At 44.4% G+C, this 17,710-nt stretch overlaps 1 protein-coding gene across 15 annotated transcripts in view; it reads right to left on the bottom strand.

The window, feature by feature from the left end:
* The window catches only part of SNX19 (sorting nexin 19), a 45,039-nt gene that overhangs the window by 12,138 nt on the left and 15,191 nt on the right, over positions 1-17,710 (bottom strand). For 8 of the 15 annotated variants that reach the window (XM_029207407.1, XM_029207403.1, XM_029207406.1 and 5 more), the window contains one exon: positions 365-549. The exons of 1 other annotated variant lie outside the window; for it this stretch is intronic. In XM_029207407.1, the coding sequence (XP_029063240.1) occupies positions 365-549 (185 nt within the window). Of the gene's footprint in view, positions 1-364; positions 581-16,424; positions 17,193-17,710 lie in introns of those variants that run through there. 6 more of the 15 variants (XR_003791378.1, XM_029207412.1, XM_029207411.1 and 3 more) reach the window with 5 other exon arrangements.

Genomic DNA, 17,710 nt, shown 5'->3' with positions numbered 1-17,710 from the left:
CTTCTTCAGAGTTTGTTTTTATCTACTGCTAAGGACCATGCACTTCACTCACTGGCCCCAAGTTACCAAGCTCAGCTTCTGCAGGACCTGTATCATTTTCTTCCCTGGTCCAAAGCAGAGACCCAGAAGTCTTCATCTGGTGGGAAAATGAAGAGACCTGCCCTAAAGTGAGCCTTCCCATTCCCTTAGCATCACTGGAAGTCCCGATCATTTTCCTGTTAGCCTCAGAAATGGTGGGTCAACAAATTTTTGCGTTTAGCCACAGTCAAGGCCCTTGTAAAAAACGGGGAAGGGTGTGGCTAATGGTGGTGAAGCGGAGGGGAAGGAACAGTTATTGGTATAATCGGTCTCACTGTCCAATCACCTGGCAGGACTCCCATCAGGCTCTGCAAAGCCTGTTTCTCAGCAGCCGCCTTCTGCTCCTGGGTCCTTACGGGTCGAGGATACTCAGGCAAAAGCCCGCCAGGCCAGATGGATTCCTGAAGAAGCTGGAGGTACTGCACCCAGCGCTGAGGACACGTCAGAGTAGCTACCTGCACCTCTAGCCACCTGTGGTCGAAGACAGAAGGGTCAGGTAAACCTGGAGGAAAGGATGCAGCGAGGTGTGAGTCATGTGAGCAATCAGAACAGAGCAAAGCCAAGTGAGCACCGACTCTCACAGGTGAAACCAAGCCAATCAACAACTTGGGATCACAGAATTTGAAGATGAGTAATAATATACTATCATAATTATTCACTGAGTGTCTGCTATGAGGCACGTGTAGTATTAGGGACTTTAGAACAGAACATTAAAGGGGCCTGTGGCTCTGGGGAAGGCTGCACCTTTCCAACTGTCCTCCAGTGGAAAGCACCAGAACTTCTCGGTAACGTGTACACACAGCCTTCAGAGTGCAGGGTTTGGTGATTTTGTACAAATCCCTCTCCCCAGCCACCCTGTCCGTATCCAGTTGCTCTTCAAGCCCCCAGGACCTGTCCTGAGGACTCCCTTCGTCTGCCCCTTGCTCCTTACACACCAGGCCTTCTGCGTTCCAGTAACAGAAATCTGTCCCTCTGGCAAAACCTGTTCAAACTCCACCTCCTCCACGAAATCCTTCCTGAGCATTCCAGCCAGAAATGCTCTCTCTCCTCAGGCCTCCTCTGGCACTCAGTTCTAGAACACAGATTTGGCACCAGAACTTCACTTTGGAACATGAATTCTCTTCTCATGTATGCACAGCTTGACTTTTCCAGCTGAACTGTAAGCTCCACGAGAGTCCCCATAACAGAAACTTCCCAGGTGAAATAGTGGTTGACTGACTGGCAATTGTTCTTATTACAATGACAATTTACCCCTCTGTCTTGCTTTCAAAAACGAGTCAGTAACTCTGAGGGGGCAGGTATACCAAACCTGCAGTTCCTGCAAGGCGTTTCAATGTTAATTCTCTGTTTGTCTCTGCATTTCTTCAGAGTGATACGGTCACTAGCTGGGGTTTAAGACTGCAGAGGCCTCCTTAGCAGGTCCCATTTTGAGACTGGCATGGCTGTGGCTGTGATGAATGAACCATGAGCCACGTTACTCACGCACAGAAGACTCTATTTGGTACCGCACCACATGCAGCTCATGCCATCACTCTCAACCCGAGCTACTTGTCGCCCATCCAAGAGCAGAGGGGGCTGCCAACGCAAACTTTATTTAACCTCCACTCTGCCAGACAGTCTGCATTCCACTCAAGCTAGGCATTCCAGCTTTGGGGGCTGCAATCCCCCAAGCCCAGGGCTCACAAATGATTCTAAGAATAGGAAGTCTGAAAGGTAATGGCAGGGCAAGAATGGCAGACGTCGATGGACATCAAGAGAGGCACAAAGCTGCTCCTGCCTAAAATAGCCACCACAATTGTATTGTTATTATTAGGGCCGCATCTCCTTCTTACAGGGCTTTTCATTCAGTGAGTCTAAGACGCCTGATGAAAGGGATCCAGTAGCAAGAATTCCTGTTCCTGTTTATAGAAGAGGGTCACCAAAGGGAGGTGGATGCGATGACCTGATCAGGTTCTCTGCAGGGAATCAAGTGACCCAACTCGTCTTCACCTCAAGTCACATACACTTGTGTGACTTTAGCTAAGGTGAAGGACCTGCACCAGCGTCTCACCTAAGTGATTTGAGGGAGAGGGGCAAGGACCTGAGAGTCAAAAAATTTAAGTCCTCCAAAGGAGCCAGGAGAATCCTCAACAAGAAGGCTTCAGCCAGCATTAGTTCTAGCTCAGCTTCTCATGCACAGACGCATACAACAGGCTGGCTTGCCCTTCTGTTTGCCCTTCCCTTTGTCCTCAGGAGCCAGTAGTACCTGTGACTCACCTCTTCAGAGAGATCTTAACATCCACTCAACCCTTCCTCGGCTAAGCATAGCATACGACAGCAAACCTGGGCACCTCGGTCACCTTCAGGGCACGTTTTACAACATATGAGTCTCACGGTTTTGAATTAATGGTCATTCACTCGATGGGAACAGGACCTCGAGCTGCATTTGGGCAAGCAGGTCCTCTTTGTTCCCTTCCACAGTGACTGAGTGTCTCATGCACACATGCTTGACGCAAAACAAATGTGTACACGTGGCAAAATATAAACTTATACAAATATACTAGACTGTACCTCATCAAACTCTAAATGCGGGCATTGGGAAGAAGAACCAAAGTGTGAAAAAGTTAAGAGTAAGCTGTTCTTAACCTAGGAGTGGGAAGGTTAAAAAGAAATCTGTGTCTTGAAGCAAAAGGAATGGAACTTATGTGTCTGCAGTCCAGTGTGTCACAACAGTTTTCCAGCATCAGTTTCTGGAATCTGCTGCTATCACTATTAAGCTAACAGACAGCTCAAGTTTCAAGGGGGATATACACACACATATCCCTTGGACTATTTACTATTTACAAATTATTTATAAGAAATCATCTACTAAATACAAATGTTATTGTTTACGTAATACAAGATGCATGAGGTAAATACACTAAAATAAATAAGGTAGAGAATAGCCTCAAACAGCACTGGTTTTATTTTCTACTACTATTCTAGTTCTGATACTCGATTTAGATATCTTCTTCTACCATCCTACCTTTTTCCCAAAGAAAAGAAGAAGAAAAAAAGCCAAACCACATCTGTTCCGTCTGGCCATCTCTGAATGATTCAGAGCACCAAGAAGCCTTACTAGGGGGCCCAGAATAGGCAATAAAATGAGAAAAAAACAACAACAGATGCAACTGAGACATGCAAGAGCCTCTATGATGCCAGACGTGGGATGCAGAGATCAGGGCATCCATTCCACTGGGCGCGCATGTCCAGTCCACGCTCAAAGGAACCTGGTCTGAAACAGCTATACGTAGAGGGATGAAGCAGTGGCTATAAAGGAGACAGTTTAATACTAGGGCTTAAGATGGCACTTCAAGGTTAGCAGAAGGTCATTTTCCATCAAAACAGCAGAATCAAATCTCAAGAGTAAGGGGAGAAAGCTTTAAGGGACCACATCTAATTAGCCAAATTCCCCTCACTTCTTTTCTAAGATTGCTGCTATGGCTGAGTAGGAAGGCCCTGAATAAGTATGGCTTAATGGGGAGGGAGGGGGAGAAGGACGGTGAAATAGTAACAGAAAATATTCACAAGAGCAATAACAATATTCTCACAAAAATGCCTGGTGCAGTCTAAATGAAAGGCAGTAACAGACTGCTTCCTGAAGCCTCCTCACCCACTGGGCTGTGCCTCTGTATCCAACACAAGGTCAAAGAGAAAGAGAGAGGAAAAGAAGATGACGTTAAAGCTCCTGCCACTTTACACAGATCTACAGACTGCAAGCGTCCACTCATCCCATCACCCTTACAGCAGGGTCAGCAGTCATCTAAACGGGTTGCTGGGCACAGGATATTTCTCAGACTGTGGCTGGACAGCATTAGAGGTCATGGCGTCTACTCTGTGGTTTGTGACAACGTTTAAAAGAACACCTAAATGTAAATAGGTAAGAACAGAAAACATAAAAGTGCACCTCAAGTTTTGGGACCCTTTTACTTATGCATGTATATATGGATATAGCAGATCTGTATTTGTGTGTGTGTGTGCGTGTGTGTGTTCAGAGTGGGTCATGATGTAAAACATATTTTTTACTGTAAGATGAAGTTTAAAAAAAGTTTGAAAAACATTGCTATGGTACAAGGAATTAAGAGTTCCAAGAGAAGGAGGAAAAAGCTCAAGCCACATCTTTAGCCTCCTGGAGATAGTCCCCACCTCCACCCGCCCCCAAGCGCCCTGTAAAATGTTTACAATGGCATAAACCCGAACACTGTGTTCTGTACCACAGTCCTAGCACACTGCTCTGAGCATTTGCTCGTGAAATCAGTAGGCCCAATCTACTGGGTGGAGAGAAAGGAGATCTTGAGGATGACGGTGCGGATCCAAGGTATTTCCCATTTTACACAAGTTGTTTTTGCCAACTTCACACCTGATAAAAGTAACAGTTCCCTTCCCTCTGATTCCTTTCCCAGGCCTCTGCCTTCCTGCTATGGCCCCTTCGTGTGTTTACAGACAGTCCCTCCCGGTCTGTGCTCAGCTCTAGGCTTCCCAGTCCTACAGCAGCCGGACCCAGGTTGCTCGGCTGTGCCTGAGAGAGTTCAGGCCCTCTGACTGTGTATCTAGGTCACCATCCTTTCCTGCCCTGTGTGGGGAGAAGAATGAGGAGGAAATGAACTTCAAGGGCAAGAAACTCCTGTTTCTTCCTCCCAGTGACTATTGTGAAATCTGAAGAGTCTCACACAATTTCTTCTTTGATTTTTGCTTTTTCATGGTTTAAATCATGGATCCACATCTTTAAAACATGTGCTTCAAAGGAAGACTACTGACTGAACATCATGATTTAAGAATCTGAGTTCTCTAGTTTTATAACTAGCCACAAAGTTTTTGATTAGTAACATATAAGTTGCAGATACAAAATTAATATGCTTTAATAATTGAAGTATTTTTAACCAAGGAGGTTAAAGAAATCCTCTGTTGAACCTTAGAGGTTATCTTTTCCAATCTCACCAATTCACGAATGAAAACACTGCGAAGAAACAAGCATTTCATAGCAAGAGGCTTATAGAAACATACAACTTTAGAGCTGGAAGGAAAGAGGATACCCTATCTAACCTCCTCCCAAAGTAGAAATCCCCTGTGTGATATCGTGGCAGAGCCAAGGGTTCTGGCCTCTGACTCCAGAAAGTTGGGCTTTCATCTTAGCTCTGCCACCAATGAGGAATGTGACTTTGGGGAAGTTGCTTAACTCCTGAAGAGGGTAATTTCAATTCATTAGGGATGCTTCTTAAATACTGGCACCAAAATCTGCCTCCTTGTAACTTCCAGTCATTGCTCCTATTTATACCCTCAGAAGTTTAACAGGAGGTATTAAAGTTACTTGGTCAAATCTCTTTCAAAAGACAACACTATGCATTTTTAAATTCAGCTATTATGCTAAGTCTCCTCCACAAGGTATACATCTTTGATTCTGCCAACGTCAAGGCTGAGCACACAGAACACACTCAACATCAGACGAATGAAGGAGAGAAATGAACCATTCCTTATCCTGGTTCCCTCCTCTGGGTGTGGGCTGCTTTGTTATTCTCTTAAAACAGAGTGCCCAGAACCAAACACAACTTCCAGATGTGCCCTGACCAGTAAAAAATGCAGATGAGAGCCTTGCTTGATCCAGACACCATACTTCTATTAATATAGTCAAAGACTGTGTTGGCTTTTTGGGCACACCCATCAAAGCACTGACTCATACTGAGTTTGCAGTCAATTAGAACCCTAAGTCCACGTATGTACTTTAACAAAAAATCACATGCGCCTGTTAAGCCTAGACTTGTCCTTTTGTACTTGTGTAGTTTTTAAAAAGATCTAAATTATGATTTATAATATTTATTTCTATTAAATTCCGTCTTGTTTGCTTTAGACTATCATTCTAATTCTTTTAATCCTTTTGAATCTTGACTTCTGTCACCCAGAGTATTAATTATACCTCTAAGATTGGAGTTACTTACAAATTTCTGATGAACAGGATAAGTTCAATGCTCTGTCACTAGAAAATGCCCTCCAGGCTATCAATCTATTAGCTACTTGGGCTAAAGACACTCAGTTAGCCATGGACCACTTAAAAGTACCACAGTCCGGACCATGTGCGTCCATATGGATATTAGGAAAATATGGCATAAGCTTGTGGAAATTCACAGGCAGTATAACAACCAGTGCATTCCTTTCATTTAATGGTCTGATAGTCCTAAGCCAAGAAAGAAACCTCGCTAATCAGGCAGGGTGCATTCCCGCTGAATGCACACCAGGTTCCAGGGCTTGCTGTTTCTCTTCCCGAGTGTTCACAAAACATCTACTTAATAATCTACTTCAGAAATTTCCAGAGATAAATGTCAGGGTCAGGAGCCTGTATCCATTTTTTATAAGGCCAGATATTTGTCCATCTCTAACACAACACATCTCTATATGGAAATTTTCTTAATGATCTTAGGTCTTCAATGATAAATACAAATTCTTTCAGTTCCATGGAACAGAATTCATCTGGGTCAGGTACATGAGTTTTAAAGCAGACTGAATGCTCTCATTATTTTCATTCCTATTTTAGTCTTCAATTCTAGTTTAATCACATTTGCTCAGTTCTTCTTGTTAGACCCTTTTTCTTTACAGAAAAAAACAGAAATTAAATACCCTAGGCAAAAAGTATACCAATTCATTGTTGAATAAATGAATAAATGATTTCTCAATGTAACCAGGTAATACTACAGCATCTGTTCCAAACAATTTACCTGTATTTTCTTTATTCTTGTTTTTAACATGTGCCTTTTTTTAAAAAAAATCTTTTCCACTAACATTTATCCACAATGTCAGCTCCTTCTGAGTCAAGCTTTTTGGACGCCATTCTTATCAGTTTTCGTTTCTGTTGTCTGCATTACTCAGTACGTTTCTCCTTTCTCTGTTTTTTATATATGCTCAGTTAACTACTCGGGTTTCATCTGATGCTGATTCTTTTCCTTTCTTACTGGAGTCATGTGTTTGTTTATTCCATTTACTCAGTACATACTGTTTGAGCTTCTTAAAAGTGCCAAAAGAGTAAGACTGCAAAATTTTGAGGGGAGGGATCTCAATTCATTTTGGTATATTCCTCAGCATTTACTGTAAGAGTGCCCTTCACATAATAAGGCATCAAATATATACTGAATGAATCAACCTTATTCCAAAACTCTCAGCGATAACTTCCAGTGTTAAAACCTTAAGTTCACTTGTTATTATGGCATAGAAGACAGGATTCTTTGTTATGTTCTTCTGTGAATTCTAGTACCTCTCACCTACCTCTACTTTCCTCTCTCTGTCAGCTGTTTTCCATTACATCCACTTGTAGCTGTATCTGAGTTTTTCTTGCAGCTTCTTCGTCTTTGCTGAGTTGACGGGTCTCCTGTCAAGTATACTCTTCCTACTCCCCTTGAGTTATGTTTTAACTGCAGTCAGGAGTCCACCAGGTGAGCATCATTTGCCAGAGGAAGAAAATTTAAAAACCTTTCCTCTGTACCAGCTACACGATTAACTATTCATTCCACATTTTCCTTTTTCTTCCAAAGACAGAGCTTACGGCTAAAAGAAAGGATGAAAATCTAGGCCTCCAAGTCCTGAAGTTTCCTACTAAAAATCTCAAAATTGTTAGAGATCTAGTCCATGCTTCCTCGTGTGTCATTATTTCTTTTTACACAAAGGTAGGTAATAATCTATTGATTTATTGATTTAATAAGCAACAAGAAACTTTCAGTATCACAAGTCAGACATCCTGCTGAGAGGATACTATGCCGTTCTGTTATGCTTCTCAATCCACACGGTAGGAGACAGAGTCACCCTAGACTTCTCCTCTCCTCCATCCCTAGTCCATGTGCCCCACACAAGACCACATAATTATTGCAACAATTACTGAATCTAGTTGAGCGACCTCCTCAGTACTCAGTTTCTCATGAATTCATCACCCCTTTACTATCGCTGTAGCAATCATCTTAGTTTCAGACCCCATCACCTTTCATTTCTGTCAGTGTAACTCTTTCCTAGTTTGTCTCCCCGCCTCTAACGTTTCTTCCTTCCATTAACCCTCGACAGCACTATTTAAGTGCTTTTTCTAAGTTACAAAGTTGATCATGTCATCATCTATTTAAATTCTGTACATGGTTTCCTAATAAATGGGGTCAAATCCTACGTTCTTTGAACAGCGCACAGGGCTCTGTATGGGTCGGTGCCTATTGAACTCTTCGGTGTAATCTCTGGCCACTCTGGTTGCATGTCGTATATTCCCAATCGTACCTGACTTCTCCGAGTACCACAAATAGGCCACACTGCTTCACAACTCTGCCTTCAATGCTCTTTTCTACAATGTCAGCTCTCGATTTCCCTTCATCCTTTAAATCCTATCTCAGATGTCATCTCCTCTATTAAGCCTTCCCTGGGCTTCTCATAATTTACTTAGTCCCTTCTCTTAATCATGTGTAGAGTTCTTTTTAAAGTCCTAACTTTATACTATACCTCTTTATTTATAAGATTGTAGGGTAGGAATTTGGGGTCTTTTTTTGTATTTTAATCACTTAACATAGTGTCTGGCACATAGTAGGTAATCAATAAATATTAGTTACTACGTGAATTAATGATGTAAATGGGACAAACACTGGTCTTAAAGCATGGTGCACAGCTCAACCTAAGCTGTGCAGAAGGCAAACCTCCCAATACTTAAAGCAGGAAAAGAATAGTGAGCTCTTAATTATTTGTGCTTATGGAGGAGGACAATAATTAAAAAAAAAAGACAATCTAGAAATCCTTTGTATTTGGCATTTGAGATGTATTTACATAAACATTTGGCAGATTTATTTTCCTAAGAACTTTTTGTTTAGGCTAATATTAAAATTGAACTGTGTGCCAATACACTAGCTGTAGGGTGGATATTGTAAGAAGTATACTGGGTAATAAGTCAGCTGAGCTACAATTATGAATTCGTCATGAATAATCCATGCAATTCACACCTGGTTATGTACTCCCCCGGAAGGGAAGAGAGGTGGAAGGCAAGGGAGTGGGTCAGCTGGGCTTCGTGTCTGGCACACTCTGTAAATCCTAGAGAGGAGAGACAGCTGCCAGCAGTCTGTGTTTTTGTTAGTTTTCCTGGCAAATAGGCCCAGAGGACAGAAGAGACTGAAAGTCAAACAAAAGCAAAGGGGTTATGAGGGCTGTGAGTCACACTTGTATTTTGGGAAGTGCTCCTGATGGATGGGGCAGCATCGGGCTGATTCCAACCCATTACTTGAATCTAGTAAGAAGAATATAAGGTAGCAGAATGTCTGGGTACAAACGGCCAAAAGCAAAGGCCTGCCTACCTTCGTAACAAATACAGAATGAGAGGGAGCCGCTTGGGGGTTCTGTGTTCATGGGATAAACGAGATTGATGGCAAGTGGAAATGTTTGGAAATGTGCTCTCGACTTGAGCAGTGTGACACTTGTAGGATCCCAGTTTTAAAGATGATTGCACAAATCTATGCCCCTCTGAAGGCCTTCAGGACTTTTCTCAGCCCCACACTATGTGGCCATAAACGTACCATAAACTAGCTCTGAAAAATCGGGACCGACAGACGTCAAAGCTGGGCAAAATCAGTCACACGTTTTGGATATCCGCCCGTTTTTCATCTGACCCAAGTAAAAGCAGCAGCAGGACATCTGTCTCACAATCAGTGACTCCCTCCGAGTCTCTGGAACCACCATGTCTCTCCTCCAAGTCTGAGAGATTCCTGTCCAGAAGAGGCCATCACAGTTTTCACCCCAATACTGCTCATAAAACTGGTCCATACCCTTCAGGGCAAAAAACCCTCAGTAGCCAGAAGATTCACACAGCGTGTTGTAATGAGTGAAAACAGCACTGAAAAGCCACACAACTCTGGGTTCTGGATTCCTGATTAAGACTGATTCTTGCCTTGCTTCCTTCACAAAGTTATCGAGATGAAAGGAGAAAAATGACAGCATTTTTGAAAGTGTTTGTGTGTTTGTGTATGTGTCAGAGAAAGACTCCTTTGGATCCTCTTGAAAAATTCTAGCAGATCCAAGGGACTAAATGATGGCAGGATGCTGAGGGGACTTGGCACTTCATGCTTTAGTTTTCCTTTTGTAAGACTTACTCTCCTCCTGGCAGGTTCAGGGATGTGAATATTAGAAGGGCGAACCATCTTGGTACTGTCTACAAAGGTTGAGGAGGGGCTCCCTGGGGTGATGGGTAACTTGAGGACACTATTTCAGAATCCTTCCTAAAACAAGACCTATCTACACTAAACTATGAAACAATCACCACAGGGATTGCGGGGTCCAAAGTGACTCCCCTTCCTTCTTTCCTTGGTCCCGTGTGAACAGCAAGCCTGGCTGGTTCTCAGTCACCAGGTAGTTATCCTGACCCTTTCCTTTCTCAGCACCTACGGTAGGGAGGTGGGTGGGGAAAGGAAAGGCTGATTAAAATGGCCACGCATTCAGGAGAATCCTGTGTCTGGTGGAGGGTAAAGGTCAGGGAGAGGGAGAGAAACACTAGAGCTGGAGCACTGGGAAGAAGGGCAAGACACAAAGGAGGGCGGCAGCGGGAATTTAGTGGTTGTCTTGACAACCAGACCTCTGTTGTTCCCAGTGACTCCACCTCACAGGGAGATCTCCAGGCTCTGCTCTGGGCAAAGACGGTCACTACAGGAGGGGAGAAAGGAGGGGGATTTCTGGAGGACGGAGAGATGATGAGGAAGTGTGTGCTCCACTTGATGCACCGGCTCCCAACGTCCACAAATACTAGAGATCACAGATTTAGAGTATGCTCAGCCATGATTTGGAAGAGAAGAATGAGGGATGTATGTAAACAAGCAGACATGGCAGAGTTTCAAATTATGCTGTGAAAACGGCGAGAGTAAGCTGGAAAAGACTAGCCTTGAAGAGAACAAAGGATGAACGTGAGAAGCAGATGTGGAAGTTAAGAAAGCAGGACAAACACTGGCAGAAGATGGGGAAGAAGGAAAGTGAGTATAATGAATAGAATCACCTTGGAGAAGAACTACCCGAAGGTATCTGTTCTAAGTTAAATGTCTACAGGCAGAATTTTAAAACCTTTCCAAACAGGAGGCTATCCATCCTGACACTAAGAATACAGGACACAGCAGTGACAACTCCAGAGTCTCCACACAGCAGAGATTTGGGGGGCCCGACTTGTGGTTGGAAAATAAGAGGGAGAGAAGAGGTGGCAGAGGGAATACCTTGAAGCTGCATTTACACAGCAAGCCACTGTGCTTACATAGATTCTATATTTGTGGGGGTTATATCACCCCAAGAAAACCTTTGGTCCTATAATTATGTCAGTGTTAGATAAAAGTATGTTTCCCACCAGTTCACCTCGACTCTCCCCCTGCTCCAGTACCAGACAGGCTGCAGGACACTTGGTGAAGTCTCTGTCTCAAGACAGAGGTAAAGGTCAAAACTGAGGCATTAACATTGGCTCCGTCTCCAAACCAAAGCTGATAGGAAAAAGCCAAACGATCTCCACCCATGGCTGAAAGCAACAGGCTGGTAAGGTTCCCAGTATCAGTGCAACCTGACAATCTCTACCTCAGTGACATGTGTATCTAGGACTCTGGTATCCTAGAAAGGCCTTCTTGAGCATAGGAGCAACTAGCTCACACAGAGTACTGACAAAATTTTTCAACCTCAGATGTCCAGCTGATTTTATCAGCTATAAAAACCCTGGTTCACTCTGGGCTCCTGAGTCAAAACTGTTCTCAACGAAGCAGCTCTGGCACTGAATCCCCAAGGGGCATCTTCTGGCAGCACACACTGCACAGATGCTGAAGGACAATCAAAATGGGAGGAGGGGGAAGGATAAGAGAAACTGGGCTGGTCTCAGAGTCAAGGGCATGAAGGAGAGGGCAGATAAGCTGCCTCTGAATCATGGAGTGGGACAACGAGTGGTTTCATTACTATCCCCACCAGGACAAGGACCTAAAATTGCAGAATAAACAGCTCCCTCAAAGAAGGTAAATAGGTATCGTTTAACCTGTAGCGCCACCTGGTGCCCAGGGAGAAATTCCATCCTAACTCCCCCAAGCAGCAATGGCAGGCGGGCTTTCCATAACGTATTTAACAAAACAAAAGGATCTCTCTCTGCACACAGACACTCAGAAAGGGGCTGGCTGAAAATATTCAAAATATGTTTAAAGGTTACTTTTAATTGTAAAAGTAAAAATAATGTCCCTTTCCCTCTTTAAAAATGTTTCAGTGCCTGGGACATTCTTTACCCTAAACCGGTCTAAATGATTCCTATAATGCAAGGTCTAGCTTTAAACACTTTCCTCTCTAACATTTACCCCCAAGAATCCTTATGATTTTTTTTTTTTAACTGTGTTTATGGTCTATACTGTGTCATTTGGCCTCACACTGTTCAGTATTTCTGATTCTTATGGATTATCTCTTCTCTTAGGCTGAAAGGACCTTAACATAGAAATGATGCCATAGTAGGTCTGAAGAGCTACCTCCCAACAAGTACTTAAGTAGACACAGGCATCAAATCTTACACAGACTTTTCAAAAATTATCTGTAAAGAGATCACCATACAAGAACCAAATGAAGTGAGTTTCCTAGAAAGTAAAGGAAGAGGGCTGGGAGTACCTGGGTTAAGGGGCAGCTCCCTGGTTCTGAAGCTCTGAGTTTCTGCTCTGGGTATGACTTGGGGAGATGTTAAGTAAGTATGTGAGGAGGACAGGATGGCGTTCAGAGATAGCTAACATGAGGGAAGAGACCCTGATCTGAAGGATGCAGAAAAGGCCATCTGTCTCACGGGGTCTTTGCTACTAACAGATCACAAAGCAAGCTCACTATAAAGACCTCGCCAAAAAACCACTGCAATGTAAACACATTATGTCCTACATCAGACGTGTGACTGCCCTAGCAAATAAGAGTCCCAAGGAAACGCAGAGCTGAATTGAAAGAGAAATTTATGGAGCAAAGGAAGAAACCATAATCCATGTTTCCTGAGAAACTCTGAATCATAACTCTGATAATCTTTTTCTGACTGGATGAAGGATTTAGAAAAGAGATACCAAAGGGAGACTATATAATTTCTGATCCAGAAGTGCTTTACAGATGGAAATGAATTTATATGCTACCATCAAATACATGTGTCTCTGAGGCCGGTCAGATGGAAAGTAAGAGATTAGACGGAAGTAGTGCACAGGGACTTTCAGGTGAGGCCAATTCTAGCGGCCACTGCTTCGTGAGAAAGCTTGCTCAGTGGGGAGGCCCGTATGCAGTGGTAGGAAGGGCACAGGCTTGCAGGCCAGGATGACTTAAGTGGAATCTCAGATGTAGCCCTTACTAGCTCTATGATTCTGGGGAGCTTATTTAATCTGAGTATTATTTTCCTCACTTATAAAATACATGTCTACCTCAGAGAATTGAACTGCACCTTAGTATATAAAGTACACAGCTGCTTACCTGATAGAGTTAGTATTTAATAAATGTCAGTTCCTTTTCTGTTGTAATTGCTCATGACCTTTTAGTGGTGCGCCCGGAGCTTCCCGTAAAATATAACCATCGTCAGAAAGACCATTTAACTATCTACTACTTGGACATGCCCACCGAGAAAGAGGCCCTTGGACGGACTCCACTCAGAGAGCATCTAAGGTTCTGGAGTGACCGAAGAGGACGGCAGAGGCAGAAGAGCTCACGGTCATCCGTTCATAATTGCCCTTAAGGAAAACGAATGTTCCCACCTGCGAACACAGCCCTCTCCAATGGTCCCATACACTGTCCATAAACCTTCTCCTGACCTTTCCTGAGAGATGGTTTGTAGAGACCTCTTTTCTAAGAAAACGATTCCACGGCCTGGCACAAGGTCCAGAGCTTGCCATTTAATTTTCTCCTGGACCCACTGCTTGCTGAACAACTTAACCTGACATATTCTTTATTTTTCTTCTTCCTCTCTGTCTGCTTCCTGACTTCATGTACTTTTCTACTCTCCTATACCCATAGATCGCAGAACTTTCTCTTTTTTCCCAACTCTTCTGCCATGTTACTCCAGTCCCACGTGCCCTCAACACACACACATGCTCACCCACACTCACTAAGAAATCCTCACACAGATGCCAGGAATGTGTCTGCTGTCCTTTTGACACAGAGTCTGATGCCACCTTCGGGGCCATGGGGAGGGCAGCGCCACAGGACGTGGCATGCGTGCACTCTGCTGCTAACCTGGCTCGTATTTTTATCGTGGCTTTGCTCTGGGCATCCAGGCAGGGGACCGGGCCAGCTTCTTCTCATTCCTTCACTCTACATCAGGACTCCATAATAATCTCACCCCTCGCCTTGGCTGGGTCTTCCTGCCCCAAACCTTCTACCGTCAATGGAGCACAGTACATCTCTCCTCTTTCTCTCCAACCCAGTCAATGTCTGAGTACTTGTCCAGTTCCCTAAACCTGATTCTCACGCATGCAGGGATACTGTCAGTTTCTCCTGTTTTCGGACATGAGCAGTGTACACAAGCTGCACTCACTCCTTGGCTTAGACTGCTACCCCCACTCCTCTCCCCTCCCTTAGACTCTAAGTCCAAATAAGGAGTGCTCCTTCTTACATAATTGGACGTTCCCAGCACAGAAGCTGACACACGAGGTCAGGCGCGCGTGTGTGCAAGACTTCCCTTTGACTTAACGATGCCTTTTTTGGGCATCAAACTTCTCTTCAGCTCCCTGCCCCCTCTCTCTCCACACCACCAACAATCAAGGGAGATTTATGGAGCCTGGCTCAAATCAGAACTCTTCCAACCTTGGCTTGGAACGAGGGGTCAGAAGGTTGAATTTACTCTCTCTCTTCTTTTTCCCTTGCAGGCCAGAGATAGAGAAGGAGGGGGGAGGGGAGGGGAGCGAGGGAGAGAGAGAGAGAGAGACTGAGCCTGTGCAGGAGAGAGAAAAAGTGAGATCGCGCATGCTTCTGATCTGGCAGCAGTCCCTGGCATCCCAGGCAGTTAGTTATGCATACAGGTCTGTTAAGGGAGCAGGGAGAATAAGGAAAGCTGGAAGCAGAAGAAATTAACTTATCTTCTTGGAGATGATAATGCTGGAGGTCGGAAAATGATGACATTTTTAAAAGGAGATGCGTCTAAGTCTAGATGCCATCAGGGATGGCAGTGTGTTCAGGATAACCAGAGAAGTGGCGGTAGCTACCTGTGGCATCAACACCAACTCTCCTTCTCTTTAGAATTTAAAGAAAGAGATTCCAAGTATTCTGCGAAAGGATATGGCTCAGACACAAGTGGTTTCAGGGAGAGAACAAACATGCTGCCTCCTGAGGAGCCGTTAGGGGACAGTCTTGGAGGCCAGCACTGAATCGGCTGCGACCACGCACACCTCTCTGGCGTAGTGAGGACAGGTGGGGCAGGTGCTTCGGCTTTGGGGAGGTGTCACGTTCCAGCATATTTGCTTACCAAAGCAAATAACACCCAAGAATGTTCACTGCATGAACCTCTTTTTAAAAATAAAAATGCAAGCTGTCCAGGGGACAAGCAACATGGGCTGGCTTTGGGGTGCTGCAGAGTCCTCTGTGTTATATGTGAGTGGGCGTATGTGGAAATGCAGTTTTTGTTTTACAAACTGACTGGCAGTCTCCTCTTGGGGAATGTATACTGCTTTGAGTCAAAGATTTTGGGGCTGGCTTTTATCCTTCCAAATCATAGGGCAAACATCTGATCCTGAGAGACAGTCACTATAGCTGAACATCAGACAAACCTGGGTTCAGACTGCGCCTGTCGTATACTGATTAGCTCTGTGATCTTGAGTGAGCAAGCACAGTTCTTTGTGAGCCTGCGCGTCTCTGAGATGGGATCACAATGGGTCTTCACGCGGCTTTTGAGGGCAGGCAGTGACATGCTTGCAGTGCTCAGCACAGCGTCTGCACAAAGTCAACGCTCAGCAAAAGCTTGCTGCACGGTAAATCCTGCAGCTGACAAGACTACTAATGTCTACACTCTGAACCCTGAGCTAAGCCCTGGCTTTTCCGTGTGTACCATGCACATGGAACTTGCTGGTGTAGACCATGGGCCACAGGCATCAGATCCTCGGAGCCTCTGGAGGGGGCACTGGGATTCCTTCTCCGATGTCCATGACTTCTTGACTGCTATCTTAAGGAAGCTTCAAGAACAATACGAACCCAGCACAAGAGAGTTGAGAAGAGGGCCAAGTATATCATTAAAAAAGCTGGGAGTAATGATTTATAGAGAAAGGTGAAAGGCCTTGAACATGGAGGAGTGAGACTCTTCATTTAACTCTAGTTTGTAGACGCTCAGGGCAAGGAGGGTGTCAACAGCTGTGTTCCTATTTCTGTTGCAGCTCATACAAAACAAAATGGACTTAAGAATAAAGTTTTATTAGCTATAAGAACTTTCTGACAGGAAGAAATATGGGGCAAGTCAACAAGTACAAAACATCATCACTTGGAAATACCTAGGATGAACAGAGGTTAACAGACCACAGTTACAGAGTTTTCCAAAAGTAACTAGCCACAAAATTCTGTTCTTGCACAGTATTCATTGTGGCTTCATTCAAATTCACTATAAACATTCAGAATTTTCTCCCTTTAACAACAAAAAAAGATGCCGCCCAATTAAAAAAAAAAGTGAAAAGAGAAGAAAGTCAAGGGAAATTCAGCCACAAGCCCTCTCCCTGATTTTGTTTATGGCATGAGCTACATTCACCAGACAGCCATCTACCCAGCTAACCAGGTGTGGTTCCAGTGGAACTGTCAGGGTATGGGGACGGAAACGGGAGGAACTTAGCCTGACTCCAAGTTCTTCTCGTGAGGAAAGGTGCGACTTGATTCCAGCAGCACCAGTAAACCTGGAGAACAGTGCCGCACCCTGTAGAGAACCTGTGCTTGTCTGTGCTGCAGGGAGACCAGTGGTCTGCCGCCTACTGTCAGACGCGGGGATGCTCTGGTTGTCGCCTTTGCAAGTGAGTCCATTGGTATAAAGTCGCCTTGACAGGCCTCACACGCGGTGCTGCTTAGAACAGGGGCCGTGTGCAATCGCAGAGACAGGCGCAGCAGGAGCAGGGATGCTGCAGCAGGAGACTGATCTGGGTGGGGCATCCTGAACAGGGGAGAGAATTCGGGGCCACTAGCTGGAGGAATCAGAAACAGAATGCACTCTTTACCCTTCTTTCCTTTTCCTGAAGCGCAAATATGAAGAGCTAACATTTACTGGACATGTTCTATGCACCTAGATACCTACTGATAGACATCATTACTATTCCGAAGCCCAGAGAGATTAAAGACAGCAGAGTCGTAGTATACTAAAGTGGATAAGAACTTGGGCTCTGGAATACCTGGGTTTGATTTCTACCCTCACCAAGCATTCATTTTGTGATCACGGATAAGGTCCTCAGTTCTCACCCCTGCTAAACCGTAAAATATGTAAAAGTAGGCATCATGTCTTATACTGACCAGCTCTTAATATTTTTTCAGTGAATAAAGGAATAAGACCAGAACAATCACCCAGCTGGAGAGAGAGAGGAGTATTTTAAGGTAAAGTGGGATGTTTGCCACAATGCAGGCTCACCCATGTCTACGGTCGGGTCAAGTCAGTGCTTACACCAGAGAGCACCGTCTATTTACTTCACACCCCACCCTCCACCTTACT

This window comes from Monodon monoceros, unplaced genomic scaffold (assembly GCF_005190385.1).
Source record: "Monodon monoceros isolate NGI ecotype Baffin Bay Population unplaced genomic scaffold, NGI_Narwhal_1 Super_Scaffold_7, whole genome shotgun sequence".
In the NCBI taxonomy this organism is placed as follows: Eukaryota; Metazoa; Chordata; class Mammalia; order Artiodactyla; family Monodontidae; genus Monodon; species Monodon monoceros.
This window is presented reverse-complemented; position numbering and strand designations above follow the sequence as displayed.